Source organism: Pan paniscus, chromosome 3 (assembly GCF_029289425.2).
Source record: "Pan paniscus chromosome 3, NHGRI_mPanPan1-v2.0_pri, whole genome shotgun sequence".
Classification (NCBI taxonomy): Eukaryota; Metazoa; Chordata; class Mammalia; order Primates; family Hominidae; genus Pan; species Pan paniscus.
The window spans coordinates 62326543-62346329 of record NC_073252.2 but is presented as its reverse complement, the minus strand read 5'-3'; the positions used below and the strand labels follow the sequence as shown (position 1 = coordinate 62346329).

At 37.8% G+C, this 19787-nt stretch overlaps 2 protein-coding genes across 5 annotated transcripts in view; one reads left to right on the top strand and one right to left on the bottom strand.

The window, feature by feature from the left end:
* Window positions 1-19787, bottom strand: part of CENPC (centromere protein C) — a 269756-nt gene that overhangs the window by 117369 nt on the left and 132600 nt on the right. The window lies entirely within an intron of this gene.
* The window catches only part of STAP1 (signal transducing adaptor family member 1), a 53016-nt gene continuing 41182 nt past the window's right edge, over window positions 7954-19787 (top strand). For both annotated transcript variants that reach the window (XM_034958719.3, XM_003815808.6), the window contains exon 1: window positions 7954-10466. In XM_034958719.3, coding sequence (XP_034814610.1) covers window positions 10347-10466 — 120 coding nt within the window. In that variant the 5' untranslated portion in view covers window positions 7954-10346. The remainder of the gene's footprint in view (window positions 10467-19787) is intronic.

Sequence of the window (19787 nt, the reverse complement as noted above, 5' to 3'; positions counted from 1 at the left end):
TTATACCTCAGTAAATCTGTGAGAGCGATGATAAAAGAGAGAAAGAGAAAATGAGAGAGACTCAAAGGCACTGTATGGAAACCAAATGCAATGTGTAAACTTTGATTAGAGTCTAGTTCAAAACAAAGTAACTGTAAAGAGCATTAAGCAATAAGTGAAAATGAAAAAATTAATTTTCAGATGATATTAGAGAATTGTAAAGTTTTCTTAGGTATTATAATGTGATTATGTTTATGTAATTTGTCCTTACTCTTAGGATATGCATATCAAAGTATTTAGAGGTAAAATGTCTTGTGATATTTGTAAGTACTTTGAAATTGTTAATCATAAAGAGATTGAGATAGTTAAATACATACGGCAAAATATTAACAATTATTGAACCTAGTTCATTGGTGTGTTTATTAACAATACTCTTTCAGTTTCTCTGTATGTTTGAAATATTTCATAGAAAAATGATGGGGAAACTTGAACTTAATAAAATTGCTTAAGTTCTAAAAACTTTTGCAAAAACACTTATTATTTATTCTGCAAAAGTCAAAAGTGAAAATATTAGCAAATGACTATCATATAATTTTGTCAGAAAAATTACACATGAAAAATGAATTTCTTCTAAAATGTATAGCATAGTCACAATTATAACAATATTTGCTAAGATAAAATAGACTTAGTTTTATGATTTTGGTTTTTTTTAATAATGTAATTTTTTTTCTTTTACTCCTTACTGCCAAATGTTGGTCCCTCTGTTAAGGAGATTCATTTAAGTATCCTTTTCTGATAAAAAATTATCCTCCAATAGAAATGCTATCTATGCTATGTAGACCATAATGGAAAAGTTAATAAAATGTGCTTGCAATGTACAGGTAGGTGGCAGCAATGTTTACAAAATAGTTTTACCATGCTATGAGTTGTTAAGGTCTGCAATGCGTCATTAATTGTAAAGTGCTATATAAATTAACTGATCTTTACATTTCCTAAATTACCTTTGTGTCAACCATTGCTTATTAGTTATAGTTATATTCTATTATGTACACATTGTTTCTCTTAACTCAAGATCACAACAAATAACACTATTCTGTAGATCTCCATTCTGCATCCTATAAGATAGGATAGTTTACTTCTAGTCAACTTATTTTCCACTCACACAAAGGAAATTTTGTCATTGAAAACACATTAAGATTTTCAAAAGCTTAATAAAATGGTTCTGCATTATAATTTTACTCTTGAGAGGACTTAAATTACCCTGAGTGAAAATTGGCAAGTAATGTAGGATACTGTTTTTAAATTTCAGGCAGTCATTGCTTTGCAAAGTAGTACAGGACCCTTAAAAAGACCCTGTAAGCTGAAACCATGCAAACTGATCTTTGCTTGGGAAAAATTCTGATTGTTTCATGACCTTTAAAAAAAAATTATCAGCTGGAGGCGGTGGCTAACGCCTGTAATCCTAGCACTTTGGGAGACTGAGGCTGGCGGATCACCTGAGGTCAGGAGTTCAAGATCAGCCTGGCCAACGTGGCAAAACCCCGTCTCTACTAAAAATACAAAAATTAGCTGGGCGCAGTGGCTCACGCCTGTAATCCCAGCATTTTGGGAGGCCGAGGCAGGCGGATCACGAGGTCAGGAGATCGAGACCGTCCTGGCTAACATGGTGAAACCCTGTCTCTACTAAAAAATACAAAACAATTAGCCGAGCATGGTGGCGGGTGCCTGTAGTCCCAGCTACTCGGGGGGCTGAGGCAGGAGAATGGCATGAACCCGGGAGGCGGAGCTTGCAGTGAGCCGAGATCGTGCAACTGCACTCCAGCCTGGGCAACAGAGCGAGACTCCGTCTCAAAAACAATAAAAATAAAGATACAAAAATTAGCCAGGAGTGGTGGTGTACGCCTGTAATCCCAGCTACTCGGGAGGCTGAGGCAGGAGAATTGCTTGAACCTGGGAGAGAGGCTGCAGTGAGCCGAGATCATGCCACTGTACTGCAGCCTGGGAGACAGAGCGAGACTCAGCCTCAAAAAAAAAAAAAAAATTATCAAAATATTAACATGTCTCTTGCTGTCAGTTATAAATTTATGGGGAAATGAAAAAATAGTAAAACTAATACTTATATAGCACATTGTAACTCAAAGCATTAGAAACATTGAGCATTAAAGTGCTTTAGTTCTCAATTTTGTTTTCTATTTTTTTATTTTTGGCTCCTGACAGGAAACATGCTTTAGTTCTTTGTAAAAAAAAAAAAAAAAAGAAAGCTATCAAGAATAGTTTGAACAGTGCCTGCCTTCTCAGCTGTAACTTATGATACAGTGTGAGCATCTTTTGGTGAATTGTTATACTGCTTGCTAAGCTTGGGTCATTTTAAATTAAGTATATGTGGCATAGGATATATAACATATTTGTAAATTCAAGTGTCTATGGAAACTCATAAACAATAAAATACCAAAATGGTAACTTGCAGACAGTACCTAAAAGTAAGAGTTGTTTTGTTTTGTTTTGTTTTGTTTTGTTTTTTCCGGAGGCTCCATCATTCACCTAAAAGTAACAGACAATAGGAAGATAAACTAGAAGCAAAGACACAGGGCAGAAGTGATGTGCTGTTGACCTAGAGAAAATCTGACTAATATTGAAAAGTGCGGCCAGGCACGGTGGCTCATGTCTATAATCCCAGCATTTTGAGAGGCCAAGGCAGCAGGATCACTTGAGGCCAGGAGTTCACAACCAGCCTGGGCAACATAGTGAGACCCAGTCTCAACAAAAAATCAAAAATTTAAAAATTTAGCCAGGTGTGATTGCATGTGACTAGTTTCAGCTTCTCAGGAGGCTGAGGTGGGAGGATTGCTTGCCCCATGGCACTCTGCCTAGGCAATAGAGCAAGACTCCTTCTCTTAAACTAAAAATAAAAATTTTAAAAATGTTCATGTTGACAGAATGGAACTAGATTATGGGGCAACTTCAATGTCAGGATAACTTTTCACTTATCCTATGGACAATGGGGAACTGTGGTATAATCAGGGTTCAATTACATAAAAGAAAATTTGTAGCCAGGCACGGTGGCTCACGCCTGTAATCCCAGCACTTTGGGAGGCTGAGGCGGGCGGATCACCTGAGGTCTGGAGTTTGAGACCAGCCTGACCAACGTGGCGAAACGCCATCTCTACTAAAAATACAAAAACCATTAGCCGTGTGTGGTGGCACATGCCTGTAATCCCAGCTACTCGGGAGGCTGAGGCAGGAGAATTGCTTGAACCCAGGAGACGGAGGCTGCAGTAAGCCGAGATCACACCACTGCACTCCAGACCAGGCGACAGGGCGAGATTCCGTCTCAAAAAACAAAAAAGAACAATTTGTGATGGCTAGTTTTGGCAAAAAGGGATCTGCTACCTGCATTTAACAGCTCATAAAATTTTTGAGAGGATGAAGAAACAATGTATTTTGGATTTTCAGGAATAATTCCCAAATGCACATTGAAGAACTAAGCCATTAAGAGGCAGCTGATGTTTCTACAGTTATAAAACAAATAGAAAAATTGGGAAGCTGACGTTAATGCTTATGTCTCCAAGATCATACTGACATCATGCAATCAGGAAGCCACCACAATTACAATGCTGCCACGTTATGGAAATCACTATAAGAATTAAAGAAAGAGGAAAGAAACACAAAAAGTGGCTTGACAGTCAAAGACAGGTTTATTTTAGAGAAAACCCAAGGGGGCTTCTGGCCAAGTTGGGTCAGAGGCACACTCTCTTACAGACTAAGAGTTTTTAAGGATTCAGGGTGGGAGAGTTTATCAGAGGCTTGTACTGCTTCTGTGTCTCTTTGCTGTGCTTATCTGGGAGGAAGACTTGTGTGTCTGTTCCCATACATCTTTCTGCGCTGCAGGCATACTCCCCCGAGTCTGCTTTTAGCTTCCCTATCTTAGTGCACCTGAAGGGAAAGGAATGTGCTTATTAAGGCCCGCTGTTTTACTGGGGCCCATTGTATGAGGGTGAAGTTTGGCAGTTACCCAAGAGACTTTCCCCCCACCTCCCTCTGTGCCCAAGCTGTCTTATCTGTTTTACTCTCTGCTCTTTCTGGCTGCTTGTAGTTAGAAGAGAAGTGATTTCCTTGAAATGCATGAGGCTAAAAAGGGAGCTGGAACTTAAAGTGGCAGTATTTGAGATGATGGTGCTCCTGCTCTGTCAGTCACCACCAATAAGAATTCTCCAATGAGTCTGGGTATGGCGGCTCATGTTTACTTCCAGCACTGTGGGAGGCTGAGATAGGCAAATTTCTTGAGGCCGGGAGTTGGAGACCAGCCTGGCCAATATGGTGAAACCCCATCTCTACTAAAAATACAAAAATTAGCAAGGCCATCATTGTTACAGAAGTGATATTAGTAGCTTTGTCAGAACAGTTTAATTTGCTAACCCTTATAACTGTCAGTACAAAGAGTTGCATCTGGGATGATAAGAGCTTTTCCTATTACGTATTTTCAAACTATTTTTGTAGTGGAAAATGTCACTTTTGTTACTGAGGAGTAGTTTTTGGATGCCAGGTAGATACGGGAAACTGGTTTTCATACTAGGTAACTCACAGAATAATGGTAGCTTATTCTATACTTCTACAGTAGTGGTGGCACACTACTGTAATCCCAGCTACTCAGGTGGCTGAGGCATGAGACTCGCTTGAACTCGGGAGGCGGAGGTTACAGTGAGCCAAGATGGTGCCACTGCACTCCAGCCTGGAGGACACAGCTAGACTCTGTCTCAAAAAAAAAAAAAAAAAAAAAAAAAAAAGAATCCTCTCAGAGCAGAAAGACTCCTTACTGCTTCCGGCTCCAGAGCCACACCTTACCTAAAATGATATGATGATATGCACAAGCAAACTGATGTCTGTGACTTGACTATCAACACCCATGAAGCTAGTGATCAGACATTGGGACTTCTGATAACTTTGCCACAGAAAAATTAGATGCCTACAGGCCATACATGCCTTTTTATTGGTTAGAAAAGCCAAAGGTTGCCTGGTGCAGTGGCTCACATCTGTTAATTCCAGCTACTCAGAAGGCTGAGGCAGGACGATTGCTTAAGCCCAGGAGTTTGAGACCAGCCTGGGCAACATAGCCAGACCTCCTCTCAATGAAGTTTAAAAAACAAACAAACAAACAAACAAACAAAAACAAAGGCAGCATAAGAATGAACCCCGCCTCCCTTCTGCCTTGCCAATCATGTTGAATGCTTTTCAATCTTAGCTGCACAGAAGTCTGAGAAATGTAGATTTTATCTTTTTAGCCTCTGCAATAAACAAAAGCACACTAGAAGGGTTTGGAATGATGGTAAGCACCAATCCACCTTATTCCCTAAGGAAGGCATGAAGGATGAGAAATAAAAGAGAAAACATAGACTTAACCTTTGTATACATTGAGTTTGAAATGGTTAAAACTGAATTCATTATCCCTCTACCACCCAAACTATCTCCCCACTCTGAATTTCTAGTTTCTATTAAAGCTACCATTATTCTGTGAGTTACCTAGTATGAAAACCAGTGTCCTGTATCTACCTGGCATCCAAAAACTACTTCTCAGTAACAAAAGTGATATTTTCCACTATAAAAATAGTTTGAAAATACATAACTAGGAAAAGCTTTTATCATCCCAGATGCAACTCTTTGTACTGAAAATTATAAGGGTTAGCAAATTAAACTGTTCTGACAGAGCTACTAATATCACTTCTGTAACAATGATTGCCTACCTTTTTTTTCTGTTTCAAAAGACTTAAGGGAAACATTTTCTGAGTAAAAATGGCTCACTGTATCAGTAATTCTCAGGCAAAGGAGTAGGAAGCTCCCTCCATATTGTATGTCTGATAATCTCTGGAGTTGTGGTATTACAATGTGCATTTTCTCCACTGAAAATGCTGCATGTCTGGGTGTGGTGGCTAATGCCTGTAAATCCCAGCGCTTTGGGAGGCCAAGGCGGACGGATCATTTAAGGTCAGGAGTTCAAGACCAGCCTGACCAACATGGTGAAATCTCATATCTACTAAAAATACAAAAAATTAGCCAGGTGTGGTGGTGAGCACCTGTAGTCCCAGCTACTCAGGAGGCTGAGGCAGGAGAATGGCATGAACCTGGGAGGCAGAGGTGGAAATGAGCTGAGATCATGCCACTGCACTCCAGTCTGGGCGACATAGCAAGACTCAGTCTCAAAAAAAGAAAAGAAAAGAAAAAGAAAATGTGGCTTAACTCTATCAATAGTAATGAAAAATTTACTCATAATAAAGATTGTATTGGATTCATACCAGCCATTGATAAGCTATAAGTATTTCACACAATGGTTACAATTAAAGCTGTATTCTTCAGGTATGAGTTGCAAAAATAAATGTATTCAATTAAAATATCTTAGAAATATACTGCCGCAAATTATAATGCATATGGCAATAAATCATCAGTAAGTATTAAGCAAAACAAAGGTCAGCAATGTGGAAGTACTGGAGCAGGGTTGGTTGATTTGATTGATTCAGTACTAATAAATGGATAGAAAAGTATTTTAGAGATCCTCAATTATTGTAAAAAATGTGGATTTTTACTCAGATGACCTTATAACATAGAGGAGTCAATACAGCACTGAGATTTTGGTTTATATGAGTTAAATCTTATACTTCACCCAAAGTTGTTAAGTTATATTTGCCATAAAACCTGATTTGTAACAATCTTCTGTGACACAGATGCTACTGATGGCTGTAATGTTGGGCTCCAATAGTTTAATAGTAACATGATTGTTCTACAAGGCGACACAAGAATCATATGTCAACCAATGGTCACATATATCAGAGAAAAGGAAACTCCTGTCACAATGGAAGCTAATAATTCTCCAAACTAGAATCATATTTTTTAGCTAGAAGCTATTCAGTAAATATATGATATTGCAATCTACTTATAACCAACCCCTACTTCAACACAATCTTTCCTTTGGAAAAACTGTTTCTTGTTGATACTCAATGTATACAAATAACTACAACAGGACAAATACTATAAGAAAGAAATCGTGCAAAGTGCTTTGGGAAAGCAGAAATGAGAGTAATAACTTTTTTTTTTGTGGGGGTGAAGAAAGCTTCAGGAAATTAGGAAATGTTCAGAATTAAGGATAGATTCAGCCTGGGCCTTGAAGGACGAGTAGGACATTACCATATAAACAAAGAGAAGGAGGGGCATCTAAGCAGAGTACAGTGACGGAAAAGGTATGAGGAGACAGGGAAGATCATAGGGTATTCAGGCAACTGAGACTAAATGAAATTACCAGAGCAAAGGGTATTTTGAGGAGTTATTATTTAAAAGGGCCCTGCTATAAAGGACCAACGTGCCATGCTTGAGCCCATTGTTGGTATTCAATAAGTATTTAGTGTTCAATAAAAAATATTTAAAAAGGAATCTCAAAAGCAATGAGAATCCTTTAAAGTCTTTTCAGTAGGGGAATATCTTGATTAGGTTGAATTTTAAATGAATCAAAGAAGAAAAAGAGTGGAAACTAGGAGACTACTTAAAAGCCTTTTGCAACTCTTCAAACAATAAGTCATGTAGTCCATCGCCTCCTTGTATAGGTGAGGAAGCTATGATACCAGAGGAGTCAAGTGGTTTGTTCAAGGTCTCAAGAGCTGGTTAGTAGCAAAATTAGTTTATGCCCTATGTCCAAACATATTTTCTACTATATTTCCTTACCTACAAATTTATTCTTCACTGCCTAAGACTTGAGGTATCTGTAAGAGGATTTCCATTGTAATGGTGCAGTGGTGCAATGACACTAGTCATTGCAGACAGGACTAACTTGTTAATATTGTTTAAGCAAGATTTTTGCATTTTGTAGTCTTTTTCAGGGAGATATAATTTGATTCTTGGTATATTAAAAATGAATTTGATGAACAAATCAGCAGACCAAAGTAACTTACTGTGTCTGATTAGCTGTTTTTAAATTGTTGCTTATTTTTTTTAAAGGCAAAAAAAAAAAACTAAGTGCTTATTTAACAACAACAACAAAAAATCCCCTTTACATTTTTTTAGAGGTATTATTTTCTCTCACCTATGAAACTTTCTGACCATAAAGTCAGTGCGTAATCACTGATGATTCCCAGCATTCTTTCTTTATCCTTGCTTCTTTTCATTTTTCAATTCTTAATCCCTCCTTTCACTTCCCCCCTGTATTACAACAACTAACAGCTGCCAAGAAAGTGGATTAGGTCATATATTCAATCAGGAGGTTTTCCTGTTATTCAAGTCACTTTCTTAGTATACCGAAACTAAAAAATAGTTATGGTTTTTGCCTCAAAAAATTCAGTTGGACTTATATTTTATTATTTGAAGGTTGGGTAGCAAGAAGCAGGTCTAAACTTACAAAAGCAAAGCAGTCATTTTGGATCTTCAACTCCCTATTTCTGTCTTGAGCTGTTTTCATTTTGATAATACATCTGAACACTCTTCTCTAACTTACTGATAATCAGTCTGTATTGTTCTACCTCACTTTGTAGACAATTTGTCATCCCATATCTACAGCTGCAGGATCAGTGGGACCCATACTGGTGGAGAAAACCATGCAGTCTCTCCATTAGGAAAGGAGAATCAGACTGAAGACTCCTGACTTGCTTTGATTTCTAATAATAGGCTGGTCTCACTGGGCCCAGGCTGTTCTAAATCTAGAGTAGTTCTGAAATACTGAGTGTGAAATAGGCAATGGTAGAAATTCTTAGGACCCCTGTAAGACAAATCAAAATTCCTTCTAGTATTCATTTCTCCCATCATTTCCTGCACTGTGCTACGCCAAATCCAATCTCTTAAGGACCATTTCCTACATGCAACCATTGAGTGCACTTTGGCCCCAGTATAGCTTTATAAATCTCACTAGATAACTGTGGGAACTCCATCCATGAATCATAGTATCAATGGTCTGCAGCTCAGAAAGCACAAAAGAACAAAATAAAAGTTTGAAAACTTACAGCTTTCTCTGCCAGATATTTTTTTGCCAAATATCTTAGACTCCTTTGTGTTGCTGTAACAGAATGCCACAGACTGGTAATTTATAATGAACAGAAATGTATTTGGCTCATGGTTCTGGAGTCTGGAAGTCAAAGAACACGGCCAGCATCTGATGAGGACCTTCATGCGGCATCATTCCATGGCAGAAGATAGAAGAGCAAGAGAGGGTGATAGCATGTGAGAAAGTGCCAAACTTGATTTTATTAAAAACCCACTTCCAGGCCAGGTGCAATGGCTCACACCTGTAATCCCAGCACTTTGGGAGGCCACAGCAGGAGAATCGCTTGAGCCCAAGAGTTTGAGACCAACCTGGGCAACATAGGGAGATACTGTCTATACAAAAAATGAAAAAGTTAGCTAGGAGTGGTGGCGCGTGCCTTGTAGTCCCAGCTACTTAGGAGGCTGATGTTTGAGGATTGTTTGAGCCTGAGAGGTCAAGGCTGCAGTGAGCTGTGATTGCACCAGTGTATTCCAGCCTGGGCAACAGAGCAAGACCCTGCCTCTGAAAAAAGAGAAAGAAACCCACTCCCACAGCATTAATTCATTCATTCATTCATGAGGGCAGAGGCCTCATGACTTAATCACCTTCTAAAAGTCCCATTTCTAAACACTGTTGCATTGGGGATTAAGTTTCTAACACATAAATTTTGGAGGACACATTCAAAACATAGCACTAAATATTCATTGGGAACTCATGTACTTGGAATATCTACTGGCAAAAAAAAAAAAAAAAGAAAGAAAGAAAAAAGAAAAAAATTCCATATTCCGTGTTCCCATAATTGTGGTTTATATTTAGTGAAGCATCAAATGAGCATGAGATACAACTATTTTTTTATTTACACAAAACTTGACCCTAAAATATTTAACCAACAGAAGTAGTACTAATAAAATTATTCTATGAAGTAATTATAATGAAGCAGAGTTTATTCAAGTCACGTCTTCTGCAAATAAAAATGGACACCAATAAACAAAAACAAAGATAGAAAGAATAACTGTGTTCTTGATATCTCCCCTAAAGTTCACAATCTCTACACCTGTTTCTTTCATCTTCTGGTGATGTTAATCTTCTGTTTATTTTGCGCTTTAAATCTAAGCACATGTGGATTACCCAGAGATTGCCCTCTGAAAGTCAGTCTACATCTGTTCTTTCTTACCTCACAAAAAGTAATGGAAAAAAAAGTGTGTGTGTGTGTGTGTGTGTGCGTCTGTGTGTGTGTGTGTCCTGTTGGTGGTAGTGTTGGTGGTTAAAAAGCAATTTGGGACTTCCTCTTTGAACAGTTGCCTTTTCCTCTCACAGAAGGAAGATTTCATTTTGTTTGAAACGAGAAACCAAACCACACACCAAAGAGAGGGGTATGATGGCTAAGAAGCCCCCAAAACCAGCCCCTCGCAGGATCTTCCAGGAAAGGTTAAAGATTACTGCTCTACCTTTGTACTTTGAAGGTTTTTTATTAATCAAGAGGTCAGGATACCGGGTGAGTCTATAGATGATAATGTTAAACCTAAGACTTCTGTTTTAATTTAATATTTATTTCATGGTGATGTGATGTGTTAAGACCTCCTTGTTTCTGTTGAAATTAAATCATCTTCTCTTCTTTGAGCTCAGAAAAATGATTCCAATTTTTCATAATTTAAATACAATGTCTGGCTTAAACCTGTATGTATACACATATATAATATGTATAATAACAGGTTGTAATATTAAGGCACTAATATAAAAAAGTCAATAAGCTAAATTTCCAAAGAATTTATTTAAATATCACAAAAGATTTTGGCTTGGGAGATAAAATGTTTCTTGTATTTTCTCCACAATTTATTGCTATGCTTCAATGATGACATGTACCATTAAGATAAAATGATATCATGATTAAAATTAAACCTGCTCCTGTTCTGAGTCATTTGAAGTTTATAATGATCAAATTATTAAAAATGGCTTTTGTAAAAATTGTTAAAATGACAAAGTTCATACTGTTTAACATTATATATAGTTATGTGTTCTAAAATACTATTCAAGATAGTGACTTTTAATTTTGGGGGTACTACTGTGGGTATTAAGTACACTAAGCTACATAAATACCTTTGCTCTAAGAAAATCCATGAAGCATTCTGTATTTTTAAATGTAATAATTAAAACTTATAGTTAGTTAAAATCATTACTTTTAAAACAGTAATTATGGATGACTTGAAATTAATTAGAGAAATAAGCCGAAAATTGCCTGTTATTAAAGAAAAAAATCATTAACTTAGGTCAAATTTTATGAAACTGTATACTGACTAAAACTAGAAAAATTTTAAGGTTTCCAGAAATTCCATCAGAAATGTTTAATGATGCTAAAATATATTTTCTGAGGATTTATGAATACTTGTGGAAAAATTATATATATGAAAAATCTATAATAGCATATTCACATTTCTTACATATATAATCAGATCATTTACTATTTGAGAGTAAAGACATGGTAATTTGTATTCTGTTATGGATGTTAAACATGCATAAATAATTACCTTTCAGTTATATTAGAATTTTTTAGATTGATCCTATATGCTTTTAATGTAAATTCAATCTTGTCACCACAGGTAAGCCACATAGTCACACTTTGCCAGGAAAGGGAAGTTGAGAAAAAAAAATTCTAATTAGTAATTTAAATCGGGTTGTTCATTGAATGTTTTCCAAGGTATTTATAATAACTGTTTATGATAGCAGTTTTTTTTAAATGCTTAAAGAAGACATGTCATTGGTATGGTTAGCAGAAAGAATAAGAATTTTAGAGTGTCTTTATCTGATGGTTTTGCCACTTATAGCTTGTGATCTTGTGCAAGTTACTCAATCTCCTTGAGACTGTTTCAACTATAAGAGAGTATACTACTTGCTACTTGCCTCCTAAGGTACATTCTAGGATTCAGTAGGTGTTCAATCAATTTATTCACTCAACATTTATTGTGTGCCTCCTATGCACCAAGCATCACTCATTTCTGGAGAATATGGAAAAAAACACAAAGATTTTATTTTCAGGAGGCTTAATATAGTAGGAATGATGTCTTCCTTACCAAATTTCTACTGTTTACCTTCTCTTAGAAAGCATTCTTTGAAGCAGAATGAATACCTATAGGCATAAATATTTCCAATGAAATTAACTTGTGTTTCTATTTGAATTTATAGTAAAGTATCTTTGTGTGTGTGTGTGTGTGTGTGTGTGTGTGTGTGTGTGTGTGTGACAGTGTCTCCTCTGTTGCCCAAGCTGGAGTGCAATGGTGCAATCACTAGTCATGCAGCCTTGACATCCCCGGCTCCGGTGATTCTCCTGCCTCAGCCTCCTGAGTAGCTGGGACTACAAGCGCATACCACACCCGGCTAACGTTTGTATGGTTTATAGAGACAGGGTTCCATCACGTTGTTCAGGTTGGTCTCAAACTCCTGGGCTCAAGCAACCTGCCCACCTTGGCCTCCCAATGTGCTAGAATTACAGGCATGGGCCTCTGAGTTAGACCACAAAGTACCTTTTTACTTGTATGTCAGGGAGAAGAGAGCAAGAGGATGACAATAATACCTACTTATGTGGTGGTTTCAGGGATTAAAGGGATAGCATATGTAAAACACCTGGCTCACACTAAAGGTTAGATTCATTCTCTTACCCTTTCATCACTTATCATACTCTTATTCAGGTACTAAAATTAGTTTGAGGTCTGCAAGTAATATGACTCCAAGGAGAGTGAGCATGGTGATAATTAGAGTACTTGAAAATAGAAGCTATGAGAAAAATCTAAGGAAAATAAGTGGAATTTCCAAGCAATTGGCAGCAAAGTGCCAGGGAATCTTTGAACAGAAGGTGAGCCAAAGGTATATAGCCAAGTAATCTTTGGAGCTGATTGGCTAGAGGAAGGTGAGAGGCTCTGCAGAATGTAAAGTTGGGTCTCTGCCAAAGTCATTCAGAACATTTAAACTAGAAAAAATATAACTGAAGAGTAACCTGGTCTATAAAGGCATTAAATGCTGAGAGGTGCTTCTTAGCTATTTTTTGTGGGGCACTTTTAAGTATTTAAAGAGCTTTTCCCCAGGAAAATGTAACAACGTATACCACTTTGCATGCAATTCTAGAAGGTTTCTAAATCTGAGGTCAAGAACCCATGAAAAACACATAATCTTTATGGAAAAGATAATGTGGGAAGATTTATTTAAGCCACAGCACTAGGATTCTGAATTAACCAGGAATATGTGTTTATTATCAAAGCTGTTAAATGCCACAGTGGAATACCATTGGCATCGCAGTTCTTACAAATGGGAAAATTTCTCATTTTTTCTGGGACCGTTTGAAAATAAGAGAGAGTGTGGGTGGGCCGGGAGCGGTGGCTCATGCCTGTAATCCCAGCACTCTGGGAGGCCCAGGTGGGCGGATCACGAGGTCAGGAAATGGAGACCAACCTGTTCAACATGGTGAAACCCCGTCTGTACTAAAAATACAAAAATTAGCAGGGCATGGTGGCACGCACCTGTGGTCCCAGCTACTCGGGAGGCTGAGGCAGGAGAATCACTTGAACCTGGGAGTAAGAGGTTGCAGTGAGCCGAGATCGCGCCACTGCACTCCAGCCTGGCAATAGAGCGAGACTCTGTCAAAAAAAAAAAAGCAAGAGAGAAAGAAAGAAAAGAAAAAGAAAGAAAATAAGAGATAGTTTGGGCAACGTCTCATAATTTCTTCAATCTGTGATGTGCTAAAGTAAAAAAAAACAGTGTGTGTGGGCCAGGCCCGGTCCCAGCTATTCGGAAGGCTGAGGCAGGAGAATCGCTTGAATCCGGGAGGCGGAGGTTGCAGTGAGCCAAGATCGTGCCACTGCACTCCAGCCTGGGTGACAGAGCGAAACTCCGTCTCAAAAAAAAAAGGAAATTTTGTAGGGCTAAGTTGTGCTCACACACAGTTCTCTATGGCAGTAATCTCCAAATTTTAAAATAACACACTCCTTTCAGGAAAACATTTTGAGCACAGATCCCTAATATAAGAATATTAATTCAGCCAGGCGTGGTGGCTCACGCCTGTAATCCCAGCACTTTGGGAGGCCGAGGCGGGCGGATCACGAGGTCAGAAGATTGAGACCATCCTGGCTAACAAGGTGAAACCCTGTCTCTACTAAAAAAAAAAAAAAAAAAAAAAAATTAGCCGGGCGAGGTGGTGGGCGCCTGTAGTCCCAACTACTCAGGAGGCTGAAGCAGGAGAATGGCGTGAACCCAGGAGGCGGAGCTTGCAGGGAGCCGAGATTGCGCCATTGCACTCCAACCTGGGCAACAGAGGGAGACTCCATCTCAAAAACAAACAAACAAAAAGAATATTAATTCATTTGGAAATTATAAATATATATATTCCCGTACTATTAATCCATGTAAATTATTTGATATATAAAAAATGAATTAAGAAATATGAAATAAAATATAATTAAATATTCTAAAATTTTCTCTCCCAATGGATCATCTTGCACACCTTTGGAATTTATGCATCCCATTTTGGAGACCACTATACAACATTCTTCCTTAGGTAAATGTACTTTACTTGCTCACAAAAACAAAGAATGAGAGCTTTTTATTGGGGACAGAGGAAGAGAAACTTAACTGGAGCTTGCACTGTAATTCATTTTTGCTAGTTAATTCATTTTTGCTAGTTGTATTAATGAGAAAAGAGCACTGGGGAGTCAAGAGATAAAAGTATCAGTCCAATTCTAGAATTGGGCGATTCCTTCACATTTTTAAATCTGTTCTCTCCTTTCTAAAAAGAATAATTACTCTCTTGCATAGCTGAATAGGTTGCTCCAATGACTAAGTGGACTATATAATAATGAATGCAACCTTTTGAGGTATAACATATAATGGATACCATTCTAGGCTCTTAGTGTTCTGTCACTCTGATCCTTACAGTAACTCTTCTGGGTAGAAATTATTTTATTCACTTCACAAATGAGTGAGTATGTGGGGCATGCTGGCTCATCCCTGTAATCCCAGCACTTATGGAGGCCAAGGCAGGAGGATTGCTTGAGGCCAGGAGTTGGAGATCAGCCTAGGCAACATAGCGAAACCCCATTTCTACAAAATCAAAAAATTAGCCAGGCGTGGTGGCACACCCTGTATTCCCAGCTACTCGGGAGGCTGAAGTGGGAGGATCACTTGAACCCAGGAGTTCGAGGCTGCAGTGAGCTATGATTGCATCACTGCACCCCAGCCTGAGCAACAGAGCGAGACCCTGTCTCTCTAAAACAACAACTCCAAATAAACAAATGAGTGAGTTCTGGCCACAGAGGTTATTCAAGGTTCCTCTTCCATTAAGGAGGCTAGCTTGGATTTGATTGTGACGCACTTGACTATGCTGCTTCTAAAACTCAAATTCTAATTCCATTTGATTGTAGGTTTCCTAGTTAAGCTAGTGATAAATTCAGAAGTCTTATTTCAGCCTCTTTTCTTACATCAATGATTTCACACAAACGATTGTTAAAAAAAAAAAAAGAAATGTGTGCTTCATTCCAAAGATATGTCCTTCCAAATTAATTTTTTTAATTTTTAAGTATTTCTCTAGATATGAATAGGTACCTAGATGTTGTTTATTGAGATTGATATTTATAAATGACTCAGATTATATGTGTATTTATTACATCTTATCGAAATGAAATCAAGATTGTGACCTGTAAGTCTCTGCATACTGAATATAAGTTTGGTCTGTCCTTAGGTTTGCAGCTGTGGTTGCAGTTCACATGGTCTAATGCTATTTGTAACCTTACTTTTCCTCCAGGGCTGCCTTTGCTTTCAGCTCAGTGCCTTTATACTTGCTTTTCCCCCCATTTAATAAATCCTTAATCCTTTCCACAAGTATATACGTTTGCTTACCTGTAAAACTCCCATTTTTCCCTATTTAACTTTACCCAATTCATATCATTCTTTTGAGACTGAACACCTCTATAATTTTTCTCAATAGTGCAGTGGAGGTCTGCATGTACATACAGAGGGAATTCAATAAACCTTTACTGGCTATCAGTAATACTAGTTTTTATACCTTATGGCAGGGTAATACTGTAGTTATGAGGCTGATTAGGAAGATTAACAGAGTGGTAGGCTTTGACTTCAGGGTTTTCTCTTGTATTTTTTTCCTCCAGGAATCATACAATCCTGGAGTTGGACTAGATCTTAGAAGCCATACTTTAGTAAACTTGCACAAATGACACTTTGGGAGGCTGAGGCGGGTGGATCACTTGAGGTCAGGAGTTCGAGACCAGCCTGGCCAACATGGTGAAACCCTGTCTCTACTAAAAATACAAAAATTAGCCAGGCATGGTGGCATGTGCCTGTAATCCCAGCTACTTGGGAGGCTGAGGTGGGAGAATGGCTTCAACCTGGGAGGCAGAGGTTTCAGTGAGCAGACATCAAAATCACACCACTGCATTCCACCCTGGGTGACAGGAGACTCCATCTCAAAACAAACAAACAAACAAACTACACAGATGATAAAGTTCTCGGAACAGTATGCATTTCTCTACATTCCCATCTCCTCCTGCACTGTTCCTCACCTGCTTCCCAGCTCCAAAACACAGGAGAGCCTTGATTTACTCCTTTCATTGCAGAGGCTTACCATTAATGCAGGGTGGGGAAGCCTTAAAAAGAGTTGGTCGGATAAGCAAAGAAACAAAACAACTTGCAAGATAAATTTTAATTATTTTGTTATGTAATTATAGGTCAGATTGAGAAAGTACAAGTTTTTTTTAACAGAGTGAAAAAAACTAGTCACTCCCATATGGTTTTTTACAGAACGGCTATCTGATCACAGTGCTAGTATATATTAGCAACTTCTCAACCTCTTGGAGGCCCTTTGCCACATGGCAGGGAACAGAGCAGTACACTCACTCTCTCCTGGTAGACTGAGCTGAGAGAGGACAGGAAGGGGCTGAGCTGAGCTTGCTGCCTCCCAAACACACCTATTAGATACTCAGTCCTACTCTCTGCAAAGGAAATAATTCACCCTGGCAGTACTGAGCAGAATAGATTCGAAAGTAGGTTGGACACGGTAGCTCATGCCTGTAATCCCCGCACTTTGGGAGGTTGAAATGGGCAGATCACTTGATGTCAGGTGTTAGAGACCAGCCTGCCCAACATGGTGAAACTCCGTCTCTACTAAAAATATAAAAATTAGCTGGACATGATGGCACATGCCTGTAGTCCTAGCTACTGGGGAGGCTGAGGCAGGAGAATCGCTTGAACCCAGAGGGGAGCAGGTTGCAGTGAGCCAAGATCACGTCACTGCACTCTAGCCTGGGCCACAGAGTGAGTGAGACTTCCATCAAAAAATAAAATAAAATAAAAATAGAGTAGATTAATAGATTAGAAAGTATAAGAAAGTGGTAGAAAGACAGGTAAAGGGATACTGTTATAGCAATAACACTTTACATCCTATATAAAAAGAAGGAAAGAAAAGACTTTGGATGGGGTTGAAATTAAGATGTGTTTTCTTGTCATTAAACTGCTTGACTGAGACGTATCAGGTATATATTGGGCATCTGGATTTCAGACGAGAGAGAATCTCTTTGCCTAGTTTTATAACTACTTCTTTGAGGACCATTTATTGGCTGATCCTTCAATAATATGCCCTTTTGATTGTTCTTTTCTATGGTAATTTGTTCCTTGGTTCAAGAGGCATCAGCAGGTTCATTGCATGTTATAACCAGTTCTCAACTGGGGGGAGGATAGAGTGAAAACACAGCAGGGCTTGAACAAAGATACCTTGTCCCAAATTCCAATGTGCCCCTGAGGTTGATTGCTGCAGTCACACTACCAATTTGTTCAAGTCTTACTGTACGTACCTCTCTTTGAAATATGACTTTTCTGCTCATCCTATAAAGAGGCTGAATCTATTTCTCTAATCTTTATTTTATGTTTCAAAATTGAACTTACAGCAAACAATAATTTTCTAGCCTTTGAATCTGGATTGGGTTATGTGACATGTGTTGGTAAATGTGACACAAGCAAAGTCTTAGAATAAGCTTGCCCATTGGGTTTTGCTCTCTCTTGTTCCTGGTAATCCTTCTGCCAACATGTGTCAAGTCTAGGCTAGCTGACTGGATAAAAGAATGGATAGAGTGAGACTCCAGTTGTCCCTCCCTTCCCAGTCATTCCTGCCTTCCCAGCTAAGACCCTAGACAAGTAAGTGAGGCCACCTTAGACCATTCAGCCATAGCCAAGCAAGCCCAGATCAGAAAGGCCATCAGCCAACCATAGAATGGTGAGAAATAGAAATCATTTGCTTATTTTAGTCCACTAAGTTATAGGGTGACTTGTTACATGGGAGAAGCTAACTCATATATTATCTTATTAGGCATGAAGACAAAGAAAGAAAAGAGTTCTACCAAGAGCATAAGAAAAAAATGGTGATTGTAGTTCAAAATGAATTTAATCTTGAGCTTCCTGGTAGCCAGGGAATTAAAAGCAAAATTGAGTTATAGAGTTGTCATTATTTGAGAAAATAAGCATACAAATTCTGAAGAGTCAACAAACATTTTACTGGTTAAAAAACATAAAGGATATGTTAATATTGAAGAGACACAAAATACCATAAGACAAAGTATCTTCACATGCACAATAAAAGAGAAAACCCTTTATATAACTTTCTTATATTAATCGCCAATATCATGATGGTTCAATAAGTTGTAAAACATCAGCTTATCAAACCATAAAGGAAGGAATGATTAACATGTTTATTAAAATAACAGGAATTTTTAAAAACACACTTTTGGGAAAAGCTGCATATGAAAGTAAATCTTTAGATGTGAAAGGATTTTATTTTTAAAATTTACTTGCCATTCTTTTGTAATATAGTCACTCTTCATATTCATTTAAATAAACTTAATTGAATGAAATGGGAGTTTAACTAGGTTATTTAAATATTTTAAACTTCAAAAGTCATATTTCTGTAGAATCTAGAGTAATATGAATGTATTAATAATTAAATATTCACCACATCAATAAGATTTGGATTTTAAAGTTCAGCTTTGATGGTGTTAAATTATCAATTTCTCACATTTTCTTGATCTGTCAATAATATATACTATTTATTGAACCCCAACTATGAGCCATGTACTCTGCTAAGTGCTTTACATGTATTAATTCATTAAATTATTTCATCTGTCCTAGAAGGTAGATATTATATGCTTTTCCTATGCTGGGCCCTTCACTGGTCCATCTGACATGGGTAGGCTTCCACTGAAATTGCATAAAAAGTCTTAAATCAATGAGGAAAGTTTTAGAAAATGAACTATTTAAACACAAATCAAATTACAGTGATGAGTCACTTAACAATGGGGATATATTCTCAGAAATGCATTGTTAGGTGATTTCATCATTGTGTGAACATCACAGAGTATACTTATGCAACCATAGATGGTATAGCCTATTACACACCTAGGCTATATGATATAGCCTATTGCTTCTTGGCTACAAACCTGTATAGCATGTTATTGTATTAAATACTGTAGGCAATTGTAACACAATGATAAGTATTTGTTTATCTAAACATATCTAAACATAGCAAAAGCAGAGTAGAAATATGGTATAAAAGAAAAAATGGTATACCTGTATAGGGCACTTACCACAAATGGAGCTTGCAGGACTGGTAGTTTCTCTGGGTAAGTCAGTGAGTGGTAAGTAAATCTGAAGGCCTAGAATATCATCAGATACTACTGTAGACTTTATGAACACTGTACACTCAGGCTACACTAAGTTTATAAAAAATGTTTTTCTTTTTCATTAACAAATTCATCTTAGCTTACTGTAACTATTT